At 37.3% G+C, this 17,969-nt stretch overlaps 1 protein-coding gene across 1 annotated transcript in view; it reads left to right on the forward strand.

The window, feature by feature from the left end:
- LOC140336249 (cadherin-related family member 3-like) overlaps positions 1–16,030 on the forward strand; it is a 33,792-nt gene extending 17,762 nt beyond the window's left edge. The window contains exons 10-19 of the mRNA XM_072419242.1: positions 478–568; positions 2,552–2,650; positions 4,583–4,812; positions 8,500–8,671; positions 9,459–9,703; positions 11,004–11,197; positions 11,993–12,012; positions 13,641–13,672; positions 14,690–14,738; positions 15,067–16,030. Coding sequence (XP_072275343.1) covers positions 478–568; positions 2,552–2,650; positions 4,583–4,812; positions 8,500–8,671; positions 9,459–9,703; positions 11,004–11,197; positions 11,993–12,012; positions 13,641–13,672; positions 14,690–14,738; positions 15,067–15,224 — 1,290 coding nt within the window. The 3' untranslated portion in view covers positions 15,225–16,030. The remainder of the gene's footprint in view (positions 1–477; positions 569–2,551; positions 2,651–4,582; positions 4,813–8,499; positions 8,672–9,458; positions 9,704–11,003; positions 11,198–11,992; positions 12,013–13,640; positions 13,673–14,689; positions 14,739–15,066) is intronic.
- Positions 16,031–17,969: the final 1,939 nt, after the last annotated feature.

Genomic DNA, 17,969 nt, shown 5'->3' on the forward strand with positions numbered 1-17,969 from the left:
TACCTGTGGCCAACAAAAATGCAAAAAAGATTTTTTAGGAGCATGTAAGTCCTTATAACCAACCCAAAGCGGCACAATTTTGTAACCTTCAAAGGGATGAAAAAAAAGAGAAACAGACCGAGCCCATTTGATTTCAATTTGATCCCCTTTTATGTTTTGTTGCCATTACTGTTAATTATTGTTTTGAATATTAACAATGACAGCTATATGTTGTGCCTTAGGTTTACACTCCAGTCAATGTAGTTTTCCTATTTTGTAAGCAAAAGTAGTTTATTTTATTTTAATAAATTTATTTTTGGATCAGTTTATACTTGATTATATATAGTACCCAGAACATCTAATAAAATATCACTTTAATTTTCCTTTTCCCCACATCATAGAAAGATGAATTCTGTTTGACCGTTATAGTGCTACCTATTAAATAGGCCAAAATGTAATATATTTTTTGTAACCCATACATTTCCTGTAATGTTTTAGGTAAATGAAGATTTAGTGTTTGATACTGATCCAGTGACAACGTATGAGATCATGGTCTCAGTTTCAGACGCGTCTGATACAACCCATACAGGTTTGTTATTCTTACTAGGCTCTTTATGAATCTGTAAAATGGCAGAATGTATACAAATTGTTCTTCTGAATTACTAATAGACAAATCCCTCATGGCTTGTCTCTCTTTATAGATGGAAGATAAGGGTGCCATTTTCTGTAGGCTTCAGGGTTTCATGCTATCCCTTACCAAATTCTCCTGACTTTTTTTTTTTTTTACTGTGTCCAATAAATAGTGATGGGCAGGTAACAAAAAGCCAAAAACTACTAGAGTTGCCCCACCACTCTTTGGCCCTTATTTATTAAAGTTCTCCAAGGCTGGAGAGAAGACACTTTCAACAGTAAAGCTGAGTAGTTGAGCAAACCTGGAATGGATTTCCTAAAATCAAGCTATCAAGATCTATTCCAGGTTTGCTGGATTACCCAGCTTCACTGATGGACGTGTATTCTCTCCAGCCTTGGAGAACTTTAATAAATCAGGGCCTTTGTGACAAACTAGACAGCTTCTAGGTAACAAAACAGCTACCCTTGGTTGCAATCCTGGAAGTTATATTGCAAAGAACTGTAAATAAACCTGGCCCATTGTGACTTTTATAATTTTAGAACATCTAAATCTGTTGAACGGGGGAGGTAGGGTGGAGTTGAGCTTTTCAAGCTGACCCCCAGAGCTGCAAATAGTAACATGGTTCACTAGGGTGTCATTATCTTGTACCTCTTCATAGCTTAGTGAATTAAACAATATATTTTTTTTTCCTGGTACACACTCCTATTATCTCTCACTTCCAGTACTGCAACTTCCTATTCTCTTTAACCAGACCCTCATTACCACAATCTATAAATGATCTGCAGCTAGACTTTTCTGTCATTCCTACTATTTCTTTTCTGCCACTTCTAGTAAATCTCCACACTGGCTTTACAAAAGAATCACATTAAAGCTACTGTTTTTTTTTAATAACTCAAAAACTCTTGTCCTATCTACATTTCTGACCTAATACACAAATACACCTCTAGCCCTTTCTAATTATCCAATGATCTACTAATGACATCGACACTCATAACCACTTCCCATGCATTACTCAAAGACTTCTCTGGAGTTAGTCCCATTCTCTGCAACACTCGCTCTCATCCCACCAGGTTTGCTCCTAGCATAACACATGAAAAAAAAATCAAAACAATTCAACATAGCCTAAATAATTATCTCATTTGCTATAGAAAATCCTGGGCAGAGCAGTTTGAAGCAAGTCATGTGACCAATGCTAATATGGGAAAATCGGATTTTTGAATGGCCGTTCCATAAAGCAGAGAATATGTAATGAAATTGCTTGGCTTTTATATGTGTGAGCGGCACTAAAGAGTGCAGGCTTCCTTACCATCCCTACCCTAGATATATGTCCTTATGTCCCTAACATAGTCTAAGGATAACTTGGGATAAACCAATTAACAAACTAGTATGTTTTTGGGTTGAATATCCAGAGGACATTCTAGAGCAGTGATTCTTGACCCTTTTAACATGGGGGGACCCTTGAAATAACTTTAAGGTCTTCAGGAAACCCCTGCTATAATTACTATATCCACAGCTCACAATACATTAGTGTGGTGGTCAATAGGAAGAATTCCTCTTACATTGCTGGCCATTGGGAAAAATATCACCTTTAAACATTAAACTGATTTGGAAGGTACATACTGCTCATTGTTCAAGGAACCCCTAGAAACCTCTTTAGGAACCTTAGGACTCTATAAAACCCTGGGTGAGAAACACTGCTCTAGAGAACTCATGTAAATACTAAGAAAACATAAAACACTTATTAATTGCTTTTTACAACCCATGAATGCATTTGAGATTAATTGCAGATATATTTTTTGTCCCCGAAAACAAGGAGATTGAGCACTGCTATTTTCCCTATATGTGCCCATGTTAAAATGCTTACCTGTGCAATAGATTTATTATATTTTAGGCATGTCTATCATTGCATTTCTTTTCTAAAATTTGTCATTTGTGTTCCAGTAACTGTAACAATAATTGTCTCTGTAACTCCGGTAAACAACTTTGATCCAGAATTCGATGCAGCCCCCTATATCTTCACTGTGCAGGAAACAGCAAAAGGTATAATTAATACAGAAATCACAATGTATATACAACCAATGATAGATATGGGCTTACTGTTTGGGAAGTCCAGTGTTTGACTGAACAGCTGGTATGTCTCAAATTTTTATAAAGGTGAACTGATTTCTGACTGATCGACTAGATGTCTGTGAGTAGAGAAATAACTGGGTGATTGTTTTTTCAGTCTGCTCAACCTATATATAAATTCACGTATATTGCATTTAAAAATAAATATATATAAAGAGTAGAAAAAGAATGCTAGAAACCAGTAAACTATATTTAATATATACCTACCCTGCAAAATAAATCATAAATATAATTGTACAGTTGACCATCAAAAATCCGGCAACCTACAGATCTAAGATGCGCCGGATTTTTGAATTATCCGGAACTGCAGACTCTGAGCTTTAATTCAGTGGATTGAACAAAAAGATTGCATAAAAATGTGAGGAACTAAAGACTATTTTTACACAAACACTTCATTTCAGGGGCTCAAAGGTAATTGGACAAATGAAAAAGCTGAAAATAAAATGTTCATTTCTAATACTTGGTTAAAAACCCTTTGCTGGCAATAACAGCCTGCAGTCTTGAACTCATGGACATCACCAGTCATTCAGGAATATTGTGATGGGCCAAGCCATCACACTGCCTCCGCCATGTTTACAGATGATGTGCTATGCTTTGGATCATGAGCTGTTCCATGCCTTCTCCATACTTTTTTCTTGCCATCATTCTGTTACCATGCCATCATCATGCTGGCTTTTTTAGATGTTTTTGAGCAAAGTCCAATCTGGGCTTTCTATTCTTGAGGCTTATGAGTGGCTTGCAGTGTACTCTCTGTATTACTTTCATGCAGTCTTCTCTTTATGGTAGACTTGGAGTTCACCAGTGCTTTGTTTCTTTCTCATGATGTACCAAACATCATGATGTAGATTTTGCCACTCCTAATATTGTAGCAATTTCTCGGATGGTTTTTTTCTGTTTTTGCAGCTTAAGGATGGCTTGTTTCACCTGCATGGAGAGCTCCGAATGTTGTCTGTTCACAGCAAAATCTTCCACATACAAGCACTGCCCCTCAAATCAACTCCAGGCCTTTTATCTGCTTAATTGATAATGACATAAGGAAGGAATTGCCCACACCAGCCCATGAAATAGCCTTTGAGTAATTTGTCCATTCCATTTGTAAAAAAAGCTTTAGTTCCTCACATTTTATGCAATCTTTTTGTTCAACCCACTGAATTAAAGCTGAAAGTCTGCAGTTCAATTGCATCTGAGTTGTTTCATTTAAAATTAATTGTGGTAATGTACAGAACCAAAATTAGAAAGAAGTCTCTGTCTAAATATTTATGGACCTAGCTGTATGTCTAAGCTCATGGGACAAATGTTTATTTCCCAGTAGTAACAAATTAAATAAACTTTGCATTAATCAAATATTACCTTGTAAAAGTAGTGGTGGCATCAATGTATTTTCCATATAGCCTTTGAAAAGGGCAGAGTGTAAGTAGGACTTCACTATTCCACCTACTGCAGGTGGTCTATGCCGAATGCACAAAAATGTGGCCAGTTACCCTAGGAATAAAAGAGAGCAACACTGATTTGTATTTTTATAGAAACTCTTGCATAGATTCAAAGTGCAGGAGGTACTGGGTTTCTAGAAGAAACTATTGTATTTAAACAATATTTTTAGGTCCACATTTCAGCATTGAGACTTGGGGCCTGAGCCTGTGGCCCAAGACAATGGGATAGCCATTAAGATAAAAAACTTCTTTGGTTCCATTAGATTGGCTCCTTTCCCATCTGGCATCACATCTGATGCAGGTGCTAATATATACATATTTTAGGTACTCCAACTGTACTTCAGCATTATTTCTCTATGTGTTTGCATCCTTATGGTAATGGAAAGCATTGACTCAACTGTATTCTTTATTAAAGATGGGACTGTAGTGGGGCAAGTGACAGCTACAGATAAAGATAGACCAGACTGCATAACTTACAGTATACGAGATGGGAGCACAGACATAATTCATAGATTCTGGATAAACCCCACAACAGGAATCATAAAGTTAGTGACCAACCCTGATTATGAGATAAAACCTTCGTACACTATGACCATCCAAGCCACAGATTGTGACCCCATCAGCCCTCGCAGGGCACTGGCACAGGTAAGCGAACATTTTATGTTGGAGCCAAACAAAACAAATATTTTTCATTTTTCTATGATGATATAGTTGTAATCAGGGGTGTAATCGTAAAAAAGAAGACAGGACATGGTACTATCCATGACGTGCCCGCCCAACTAACCGCTGCCTATGTGTCACAAAGGGTAAGAGTGACGTCCTAATACCAGAACATGCACACTCTTCTAATGCAGGTCTGAAACTGCAATGGGGGAGTGGGTGGTTGTGTTCAGAGAGACAACCCGCCCACCGTCTTGAGCCTGCAATTCAATTTGAGAGACATGGTCTGCAGCTCCGCCTGGTGCGCCCTTCCCAGCGGAGTCCTTCTTCTGACCCCACAGCAGGGGCGGACCAGCCAGAGCTGTGGATCACCAAAGAATGCTTTGCAAAATAAGATAGGGCACATGTGCCCGTTACAAAAAAAGTGAGGGCATAGCGTTCCCACCCGTGCCCGCCCCACTACATCTCTGGTCTTAACAAAAATGATTTATGGCAACAACAAAAATGGACAACTTCAGGTTAAACATGATCAACAAACCTTGGTAACACCTGCTGTTTTTTTTTTGTGTCCTCCCCCGAGGAGAAAAAGAGAAAAATATCCTGTCACTGTAGATTATTATGGTTTCAGTAATGAGAAATATATATATAAGTTTCATACAAGTGTTTAATTATCTCATGATGAAACATTACACATAGTCACTGGATGCATGACATTATAAAGTGCTTCTTAACTTAGCCTAGGGTTGAATTTTAAAAGGATGCGTAAATAATCAAATAGCAAATATCTATTAGTTGTTAGTCACATTCAGTGGGACTTGTTCTTGTAAAGTTAAAGATGATTTGCAGCTCTCCAAGCTGCTTCATCACTTCTTCATCAGCTTGGAGAACTGTGAAATGTCTTACAAGACCAAGTCCAGTTGAATGTGACTGACTACTAGACAGACAATGACCTGAAGAAATGAGAACCTTCAATTTTTTAAATGCAAATATTCCATGCCTGGTATTCAGTTTCTGTGCATTAACTTGCATTATTTCATATGCTAATGTGCATTTCATGAAGGCAACATTGCGTACGTACTGTGTTTTTGTTTTGGGGTACCATTCTAAATTATTGTTCCATCGCAGGCCCACCATCCAGTAATTTAGCAAAACTTTAATCAGCATCAACCCACATATTGTGAGCCATATCTACCACAGTTTTACACATACACAGCATACAATATTTCAGTAGCTCAGTTGCAAATACACAATGGGTCTGATTTAATAAAGCTCTCCAAGAATGGAGATGATAGACTATCCTGGGAGAACCAGCAAACCTGAAATAGATCTGGTCCAGAACTGAAAATATTTGCCAACTAATAGCAAATCTGTTTTACTGCATCACCCAGGTTCTCTCATCATAGTCTATCTTCTCCAATCTTGTAGAACTTTAATAAGTCAGACCCAAAAGTACCATAAATATTATTTCCCGTCCATCATGCTCTATTTATTGAAAGTTTAGAAAACAAAAAGCCAACTCCTTTCCTAAATTACCCCAAAAATCAATTTCTCAAACAATTGTTTCCCATATTTATCGCAAGTCAAGCAGAAAGTGAGAGAATGTAATTTTTATTAAAAAAATTGATAGTTACTTAGGGAGTCCTTGCTACATAACACTACAACAGAACATCCATTATCACTGGTAGCGCTCATTGTTAATGCGGTCATTTCCTCAGGTCTCTAGAGTTTGCATTTTGCTCTTCGATTTATAAATCCACTCTCTTTTGGCAGCAAGTTGTATTTCATGTGTTAGCGCAGTGCTGGACAATTATTTATACATATTGATTGATTCACTTTTTTTCACAAATTGATTGATTCATATCGATTTACTGTTTTAAAAACAGACCCCAGTGGTTCTCAATCTCAGTTCCTCCAGTGGTTGCTAGGGGTTCCTTGAGCAATGAACAATTTGTACCTCTCAGGTCAGTTTAAGGCCAATGATCCTTTTGGCTGTCCGTTAGGTTGACATTCTTCCCACTGACCACCACACTAATGTACTGTGAGCTGTAAATAAAGTAATGATAGGAAGGGTTCCCTGAAGACCTGGAAGTAAAAAAGGTTGACAAAATTATGCCTTAGTGTAAAACACTTATTCATTTACTCAGAAACATCTGTTATTGTTCCCTGCAACATCATCATCAGACATCAAACTTTAATTTTATCCAAAATATTTAATTTAATTGTAATTTCTATCATTTTATCAAAGTTTTACAAATAATATATTTTACAAACACTTTTGGATACAAACTGTGTATAAAATGATAGGAAGAGGAAAGTATCTTCTAAAAATGAATGAAAAGATTGTGAGATACAGCCAGAACAACATAGAAACAATATTGTGAGGCAAAGAATGATTGTCAAGAATACATAGAAAGAAAGAAAGAAAATAATTGCTAGCTACAAAATATGATAGCTAAGAAAGGCCATACCAGAAAACATGCAGTTAGGTAATTGGCTTTCCCTTGAACAATTGTCCTTAGACTACGTTAATGACACATGACCATGACATTAGATTGGGAGCCCCTTTGAGGGACAGTTAGTTGACATAGAACTTTGTAAAACACTGCGTTATATCTTGGCACTATATATAAATACTGGCTAATAATAATAATATTAATAATAATAATACAAAAAGCAACAACAAAATATGAAACCCAGACATTAGTTGAGTCAGTTCCAGGAAACATAAGCAAGGATAAACCAAACTGCATAATTAAGACATACCAAAAAGAGAACATTAACTGTCATTGATGAGTGATCCTGATGAACTCTTTGCCAGGACAGTTAGGGATAAAAAAGTAGACTGATACTGGGATGGGAAGATTTGTTGGTTGGTGGCTCTTGGGAAAGCATTGGTGGAGAAAATTGGAATTAATCCGTCATTCCAGGGATTTCAAAAAGTTATAAACTGGTCAATGGTGTTGTGAATTCTGGCTGATTTTCCAGTGATCACAAATTACCCCATTGTGTCTTATGCATGCAGCAAAATAATAGTTATAAATGTCTGGAATTCCAAAACCTCTATCCCCTTTTCTGTTTAGTAGGATCGAACTTGCTCTTCTGTGTTGTGTAGAAGCAAATGCAGTTGATATTATTGCAAAGGATTACATAATCTTGAGTGAGAATTTGTATAGATTGGGTCTTAAAAAGAGTGAAGTTTAGGTTGAACAGCCATAGAAATTCTGAAAAAATAAGTTTAAATGCAGACCAGGAGTTAGGAAGACAATGACTGGAGCCAAGGTCCTGGCATACACTTAACCATGAACCTGTTTGTAGGGACTGTAAGTGTATTTGCACTCTGATATCTACTCTTTTAACAAGGCAACACACGATCAATAAGTCTACTAATATATATATATATATATATATATATATATATATATAAATATTTTACACTATTGATTGAACCCATTGGACTTTTGGTGTTGTTTTTTCAACCTATCTATATATCTATAGTATATATATATTTTTTCACAACTTTTTGTTTTATATTAACACAACAGAGAATGTGGTTTGTCATTGTATATAATTTATAGACATGTCATATTAGGGCTTATTTATTTACTAGTATTTCACTTGCTGTTATTCCCTGAATACTAACATATGATATGCTGTCACTCTGCTTTCTGCTAGGTCACAGTTAATATTATAGAAGAGAATGACGAGGCCCCAGTGTGCAAGCCGTCTAGATACACGGCTGTCATTTATGATAATGTCACCGCTGGGATCAACATCAACAATTTCAGATTGAACTGCAAGGACCGAGACTCTGATGACACATCCATGCGGTTTGAGATAGTATCAGGTATATATATATATATATATAAATATATATATACTTTATATATATTATATGCTAAGTTTTTCTTTCCTTTCTTCTGTACAAACTTAGATTGACTGTTATCTCTACACTACTGTCATATTGCAGGAATTGTAGTAATGTCAATGTAATTGACCACAGTGCAGGAGATCTGCCTTATTTAAATGTAGGTAAATATTTAGGTAGTATATTTTTTATTTAAAAAAAAACACATCATACTGTTTTTTTGCATTCCCAACAGGTTTGTGTATTTTTATTAGTGTCCTTGAAGCGCATAAATAAAGCCTCTCCCCACTAAATGGTAGTTTTTAACATTTTTAACATGAATAGAGGTACCACATGGCAGTACCCAGCTCCCCGTTACCTCTTATTTATTCCAGTGGAATTTCTGTGTTTTTTCTTAAATAAGTATTTTCCTCTAAAGTTTCACATAGTCCAATCTTGTGGAATAGTAGAAAAAAAATCAGCCGCTAAACCTCTGCACTAAACAATTGAAATTTGCTAGATTTTTGGGTTAAGAGTCATTAGGTTGGGTTTATCAATGTTCAAATTTAAAAAAGTTTGGACGTATATCCCCTCCTATGTTTTTCATTTTGTGATCCTTTTCCCTTTTGTTGCATATATCACTATGTTGTTCCCCATTTCTTATTTTTGCTTTCACTTTTTACCCACCCTTTTCCAAAAATGTAATAACATTTTTGTCATGTCAACATCATATGAATGAAAAAAATTGTTGCTACATTGTTATTTTGATTCTTGCTCTTTTTTTTAGGGAACACAAATAATCACTTTGATTTTGATCCAACCCATGGCTCTTACAACCCCAAACTTATTTTAAAATCTCCATTTGACTTTGACAATGGGGCAGATTTGCAGCAGAGGTACAGGCTGCTGGTCCACATAATTGATGACAATGTTAGGAGAGGTTCTGTTCAGCATCCAAGGACTGGGACAGCAATGATTGATGTAAGGGTTGTCCGAACCAACACGCCAGCTCCACCTACAACTGACTACTATGTACGTATCATGACATGCACTGGATTTTTTCTATGTAGTTTTGTATGAAAGAGAAATGTGCTGCCTTTTTTTAAGCTCAGCTAGAAAAAAGTTTCATAGTCACCTCCACAGCAGACACATAGGTTGCTCTTGCCTGTGAACATATCATAGTAAGTTGTTTTTTATGACCAAAACTGCTGATAAAAGCTGAATTCTGATATAAAGAAAGACACCAAATAATTATTGTGTATTTATTAGGGTTCAAGTGCTTCCCCGTCTGTCTGTAACCCTCTTAGGGTATCCCTGACAAAAATTCAGTATTCATAAATGTTTAATCTATCACATATTCTGTTTGCTCTGCTTCTTCCTCTGGTAGTGGGTGATTCCTAAATGAAATTAAACATATGTAATGATGTGGCTCTGCTCTCTGTAGTAATTTCATGTAAGTCATGGGCAGTACAGGGGCTCAGAGGTAAGTGCTCTGGCCTTTGCAGCACTGGGTCTAAGGTTCCAATCTCGACCAGGACACTATCTGCATGGAATTTGCAGGTTCTCCTGGTTTGCATGGGTTTTTTCCCAAAAACGTGAAATTAGGTTAATTGGCTACCCCCAAAATTGACCTTAGACTGAATTAAAGAGTGAGGTATGAACATTAGATTGTGAGCCCCTTTGAGGTACGGCTTGTGACGTGACTATGGACTTTGTACAGTGCTGTGTAATATATGGTGCTATATAAATACTGTAGGGTAGGATGTGAACCCTTTGCATTTTAGGATGGGGGAACCCAAAAATTTGGTTCCTCCAGCCCAGAGCTTGAGAATCTGGAAGATGCAGCGAGTTTGCAAAGGACAGCACCACTGACCTGGTGTGTATAGTAGCTGAGGATTGGCTAGCATTGAACTTTAAAGCTTTTATAACATTTCCAGCACAGCAATAATCAAAAGGGTCGGAACTCTGAGCTACCTAAGGCTCTATTATTGGCTTCATATAGACTACGTGGTCTCGGGCTACCCAAGTCCTGGCCACATGCTGGTGAGCCTTTACTCAGGAAACATACTAAATAGTATTATATTTGTCTTCACTTTTGGACATCTAGGGCTCTTTTTATAAAACAGGAAATCTGATTCCCTGACATTCTCTGGTGGGAATCAGTTAATGCCATTGAAACACATGGACCTGGAAAATCCCCAATGTTTAAAGGAATGTCTGATTTCCCGTTTTATAAATTGAGCCTCTAGAGTTTGATTAGTTGCTGTGTGCATCTGCAGATGATTGATTTTCTTACTGTCTTACCTGTAACAAGTATTTGTATTTCAAACAGAAAAGAAAAGGTCTTACTATAGTACACAAGAATGTGAACACATATAACCCCTCTGCCTGGTATGTACCATTCCTGCTGACTCTCATGGCCTTTCTCTTGGTTGCTGTGTTTGCCTGGGCCTCTCACTTGATATGGAAATACACTAACTTGAAAAAACTGTGTCAAAATGCAAGATACAAGGCGATTAAAATGAGGTAAGAGCTAGGTATATAACAACAGCTGCTAGTATCTGCTTATGAGCATGTATGTTTGACTGTTTTTATGTATCTGTGTATATTCATTTATAATCTGTATTTGCCCTGTGGGAGAAACAACATCATCAAAACCAATCAATAACATCCAAGAAAGTCAGTAATTATCTTTCTTACTGTTTTGGAATTAAGAAAGCTAAATTGGTTGAAATATATAACATATAAAACTCGACATAATATACCAAATGATTTTAATCAGTCTCCGCCCCTGAGGAATCTAAGACTTGTGGCTGATATTGTTTTTGATAGGCAGTTAGATCTATTAGTTACCAATCTGTATAGAACTACTGCATAAAGTAATCATTACTCCCAGTCATTAAAAGGAATGAACATATTAACATTGCGTCTTATTTAATAAAGCTTTAAAAAAGACTGGAGAAGATAGACTATCATGGGAGAACCTGGGTGATCAGACAAACTTGGAATGGATCAGGTCCTGGAATGAAAACATTCAACAACTAATAGCAAATCAGGTTTGCTGAATGACCCAGTTTCTCACAAGATAGTCTTCTCTTCTCCATTCTTGCAGAGCTTTATTAAATCAGGCCATTGTGTTTGTGAAGACTAGGCCACCATTACGTGCTACAGCATACATAACAGAGAACTCTCCTTCTGTGTGTTAGTTGGTCTGCCTATATGTATACAGTAGGTGCTGATGTCCATGCTTTTGTTTCTGTGTGTGTATTGTTTTCTAGTATTTACTAACCAACCCATTATTCTTCTGTTTTATATTGGAAGAGTCAAGACTTACATACCAGGTATGTAGCATATTTTGCCTTCCAAAAATATATACCCTTCAATTCATGTCAGAGGCTGGTGCTATGTCATCTTATCCAACAGATAGAAAGCTCTGAGAGTTTGAGTTTTGAAGAGTCTGAGATTCTTGGATTCTTTCATATCCTCACCCTCATGTCCGCAGAGAGCTGGTTTAGTCAATGCTGAGGACATGAATGTAAAAGAAAGGGGAACTTAACATCCTCCAAAAGAGTTTCAATATCCACATTATTTTCCAACTGCATTTGGATTCCAATTTTGAATATTCCACGATCATTCATAGAGAACCCAATTGTGTAATGGGAATGTCCATTTTCTCAGTTCTTCTATATGTATATAGATGCTTCACACCAATGGAGCATGGGTTCCACCAAGGCACTGAGTGATTGGCCCTACTTATAATTTGCACTGGATATTCACAATTTTAGCATTATTTGAACAAGTGATTGCATTCTGCAAATTTGTGGCTATGAAAAAGTAAAGACTTTCGGGAAAATTGATCTTACCTTCCAAATACTAATTTTGCTGTTTGCTCAAATAGAAAGTTTCTTCTGCAATAAATACACTTTGAACTGCTTACAGATACAGGTAGTCCCCAAGTTAAGGACATATGACATACAGACTACTCCTAGATACGAAACGGGCTTCCCTGCTCGTTCCTCTGCAGATCAGAGGCTTGATGGGGGGAGGGGACGGTTTGCATGACTTGCAGAAGAACTCTTTTGCTAAACACAGCTGAGGTTGTGGGTGATCTTAGGAGTGCAGCTGATCTATACCATCTTGTAAATCTTTCATGACTAAAGCTGCGTACACACCTGCAATTTTTCTCGTTGGAAAGGATCTTTCACGATCCTTTCCAACGAGAAAAGACTGCACGATGCATGAACGATGCTGTACATACAGCACCGTTCATGCTCTATGGAGAGGGGAGGGGGAGAGCGACGGAGCGGCACCCTGCTGCGCGCTCTCCCCTTCCCTTTCATTAGCATCGGTCGTCGTCCATCGTCCATGGATCCGCCAGGACGGTCGTCGGACGATGGACGACGACCGACTGTACACACGGCAGATTTTCGCCCGATAATTGGCCGATACCGATTATCGGGCGAGAAAAATTTGCCGTGTGTACGCAGCTTAAGACAAACTCTGCAGTTGTTTGTTTTTGCATATCAAAGCTCAGCTTGCTTCAGAAGTTAATGAATGTCTGGGCTCCATAAAGTTTTTTATTTTTTCTTTCTTTGTGATTAACTCACAGTGAGGATTTTATACAGTAACTGACACCACGCTGCCTAAAAATATGTTGAGACAAATATCTGTTCTAATTGCATTTATTAAATAATGTACCTGTTCTGACTTACCGGTACATACAAATTCAACTTAAGAACAAAAGTGCAGTCCCTATCTCTTATGTAACCCAGGGATTACCTGTAATATTTCAAACCTCCTCCTAATAATGCTGAACCTTTCCCTTCCATACCAGGTTGTTATTATATTTCTCCATAAGCAGTATCTGTTGATGTTTTTATTTTTTTTATTTTGTTTTATTTTAGTTTGTTTACCAGTTTTGTAAAACGTTGTTGTTAACCATTTTTTTTATCTTGTGTTGTAACATTAGGAACCAAAAAGGAGAAAGTTGAAACAATCACAGTGAGTAATTGTGTTATCATCTTTACATCTTTGTGTTGACATCTTTATGTCATATAAAGATTTGTTAGATTTTACTTGTTAATATTATTCCTACTAATAGTTTTGTCATTACTATTTTGATTTTTAATATCATCATCATTATTAGTATTTAATATTAGAGTTAAAAGACCCTATTTATAAAACAGGGAATTTGACATTGCCTCAAACATTTCCTGGTGGTAATTTATTACTGCCTTGAAACATATAGACCTGCAAGATTCCCACTGAATGTTTGATTCTCTTTCTGGATAGTTTTGGATAGAGTAGAAAATGGATGAGACCTCTGTCAAGGTAGATCTCTATTCATTTCCTGTTCCATAAACAAAAAGTAGAAGAACATTTGTTCAAACCAAGGGAATATTCCTTCACCTCCCATGATAACCAAAACATGTTTTCCTTAGAGTATCAAACTAAAAATTCAATATGCTTTGCTATTTTTGTAGAGAGACAAGTGAGATCATTCTGAATGCAAATCACTTGCATCATTTATCTATGTTATGTGCTATCACATTAGCTTAAGGATGTCCACAGATAGATTTTGGCAGAATAGGGCTCTAGGTAAAGAAGAAACTTTGCCCCATCCATTAAATTGCATAAAAATCAAAGATTGTAATGGACAGAGAGAAGTCATCCCCATCTGTCTGTACCAGCATGATTCTATTAGACACCAACTGCCCACTGATACATTCTTCCTTGTGTGCTTGCCAAATATCAGTCTAGGTAACTGTAGACGCATAAGGATGGTAGCTGGGACCCCAAGATATCCACTGGGTCCTGGACTCCTGGACAGGGCACCTTGTAAATGATCTGGCTCTATACACTGGTCCTATACATGCTGAGAATTGTCTCTGCAGAGAAAATTGGGACCAATGGCCATTATGTATCTGATACCAATTTTCTACATTGGTCTCTAAGTGTGGGGAAAAGATGGCTGTACATAGAACAAATGCAAACCCAACTTTTTCTTTTTTATAAAAGGAAACTACAACGTATGAGCCTGTTTTCCATGGTGAAGCTGTTGATCCAGGTAAATCCTAAAAAAAAGTTTGTACTGCAATAATTCCAACATTCTATTAGAAACAGTTGTCCAGGAAATAATTCAACATCTTTCTTTCTCACATAGGGTGTCTGTTCAGTGATCACCCATAAGTCCAAATACTAGAATGTCTATTTTGTTTTTGTGCCCTCGTTGGGCACTTCTTGTTCTAGCTGATTCATGCATGTCAGTGTGTATATTACCTTTTATTTTGCAGGGGCTTCATTTTGGATTTAATTTAAGGAGTTGATAGGGTCTTATTAAAAATGTAATGATCTTTTCCTATCACCATCTATAACGAACTCTGCTCCTCTGTTAGTGACAGGGAACACGTATGAGTACAACAACAAGTCTGGAGCAAGACGCTGGAAGTCTGAGCAAGCCAAAGATAGTAAGGTGAAACTTACAGACATCTCAACAGTTTCAGAAGCCCTGCCGTCTAATCTCCCTACCGTTCCAGCTGTTAATGTCACTTAAGAAGAGACTTTCACTTCCAATATTTAATTATGCTTTATGTGTGCTTTTTTTAAATTTAAAACTCAATTAAACCAAAAATTAAATGACTCAAAGGCTTAATACAATAGTATTGGTTAGTGTAAATTATCAGTAATAACTTTACAAATTCAGACACACATTGTGTAATTGGGCTTTGCTGTAGCTGTTTACCTATATACAGAGCCCTGACCTCTCATGTTTTTTACTTTTCTCCGAACAGTCTGGGGTCATACAATTGTTCATCACCTACTTCCTGTGACTACAAGCCCTTCCTTCCAATGTAGACACATGGTTTCAACAGTTAAGCAGGGATCCTGGGATGTTAAAGTCCTGCATCTGTTGTTCTTCCTACTTTGGGTGTCCCATGGTCACATCCAATTAACCATCCCACCAGATTAGATCAGAAATGAGCCAATGATTTTAGTTCCACTCAGTTATCCTTAAAGCAAAACTAAGCTCTTTAAAAAAAGTACACAGGCAGGTTTGTTGATAACCGTACCTGCCTGATTGCAATTTTTAAAATATACTCAGCTGTCCACAATTCATCATCAGGCACCATCGCTTTCTTCCTTTTTTTCTGGTTTTGATCTTCAGCCACTTTGATTAGCAAGGCCTGGAAGACATAATAGGTTGGTCTTAGTCCTCCAAGTAGAATAAAACTATCATCATTTAGCCTGGAACTGGGGACATATCATTACTAAAAGATTGGGTGCCAGGGACTCAACCCTGAAGGGGGATTCATTCAGTGCCCTTCATTCTATGTGTAAATGGTGTTGATGTCATCACTATAGCACCACTCTATGCATATTAGAGGACCATTGGGGAATGGAGAAAAGGGGAAGTGAAAAATGGAGGTTGAATACTAATAAGGTCAAGTTCAGACCTGTGCCAGTATCGGGCAATACAGTGTGGTTCCTGGCAGCTGGCACATTGTACTCGTACAACATTGCTGGTCGTTAAAGGACCAGTGTCTACACATTTGACAACTGGTGGCAGTGAGCAGCACTGTACTACTCATTTCTTCTCCTTTTCATTCTCTTTGAGGCTGCCGTGGGGGGATACTACTTAGCGTCTCCCCCAAGATGGGGTAACTGCACAGCAACCTCATGGCCAGCCTGTACATACCCTGACTCTATCCAAAACTGGAAGAAAAAAGTTTCTAGCCTGGCATATACTTTGCAACCCCTCATGGAAGTTCTTAACACTTAATCAAGTTTCTAGAACTAAAAAATACTGCTTTGATGATGACAGTGTCTATGCTGAAACTCAAATTAATGTTGTAGGAAATCTGGATTACTGTTGCAAGAGCTCAAGAAAAAGATTTAGTTACAGGAGTCCCCAAGAGACATATGAAAACTGTATACAACTATCTGAAATATTAGTTCTGAATAGACTAACCCTTTAAGTTTCTAATTTTTTTCTTTTAATGTAATGATCAGTTTGATGCCTATAATACATCATCACATATACCCTCTGCTAGGGATGTGAATGTACTGCTGTAAATAATTCACAAATCCCTCATAGAGCCCAATAATATATTCATCTTCTAAGCAATACTTTCCTTTTGATATTTAACCACGATCCATCTTTATGAATGAGGTCTGTTCAAGGAGACTGCAGAGGGGGGATATATTACCCATAAGTTATTCATTAACTGTGTCAATTCCACTAATTACTAAGTAAAAACAACGCTGCTGTAATTATTTTTCCCTACCTTAATATTTAAAGGAAGAATTTTTCAAGCTCTGGAGTCCAATCATATAAATGGTGTGGCTTTTAGTAATTGCACTGATTTTAGATATTTAACCATCAATTACAATTGACTGAATTCGATTTTTAATTTGAATAAATAAACAAGATTAATGTTGCTTGTTTGTCTGCATCAGAGTGGTCACATGAAAGATTATAAAAATAAGAAAACTTTTCCTGATGGCCAAAAGCATCAAGGTATTCATTGTTTGTGAGGATGTCATTATGGTACACACAAGACAACATTCCCTTTAGCTGATGGTTTTACAGGGCTACCCCCATACCCTAATGAGGTTGTGCCCCTACAGCCTTTAACCTGTTAAACTAAAAGGCCATTTGTCTTCAGCTTGAACCAGGTTTGGCAAACTTGGAAGGAACAAAACCCAAGCAGATTTGCCCATCACTATTGAAAGAGAGACAGTCCTTTCGAATGAGTTACAGCTGGGAGTTGTGTTGGGAAGGTGGAGGAGGAATAAAAGGTACATTTTACAAAAGTGTACCCCAAGACACCTTCTCCAGTTGTGAGCTGTGCATGTGTTGGATCCCCGGCTTCCTTTCCGGCTGCTGGGACTGAATGCCTACGTGGGAGTTACACCTTCCAGGCCTGGCCAATCACAATGAATAAAGATCCGAAATAAAAATGAGAAGAAGGAAGAAGTTGGCAGCACCTGTGATAGAATGGGTACAGGTAAGTATAAACTGGGTTTAGTTTTCTTTAAAACTTTACCTGCTCCATCCTAAACAAGATAAATGATTTTGGCTTGAATTGGGCAAAAAGTGAACAATTTTAACTGACCAAAATATAACATAGTAGAACAAATTTCCAAAGCATACCATAAACAAATAAAATACATTGTAGGTATATAAAAATGCATAATATGGGGGATACACTGGCACAGCTATGGCTCCTTTCATATTACACTTTTCCAGCATGCTACATTAATTGTAAATCATTGAAGCCCTTTTCCGAGATTTCTT

This window comes from Pyxicephalus adspersus, chromosome 8 (assembly GCF_032062135.1).
Source record: "Pyxicephalus adspersus chromosome 8, UCB_Pads_2.0, whole genome shotgun sequence".
In the NCBI taxonomy this organism is placed as follows: Eukaryota; Metazoa; Chordata; class Amphibia; order Anura; family Pyxicephalidae; genus Pyxicephalus; species Pyxicephalus adspersus.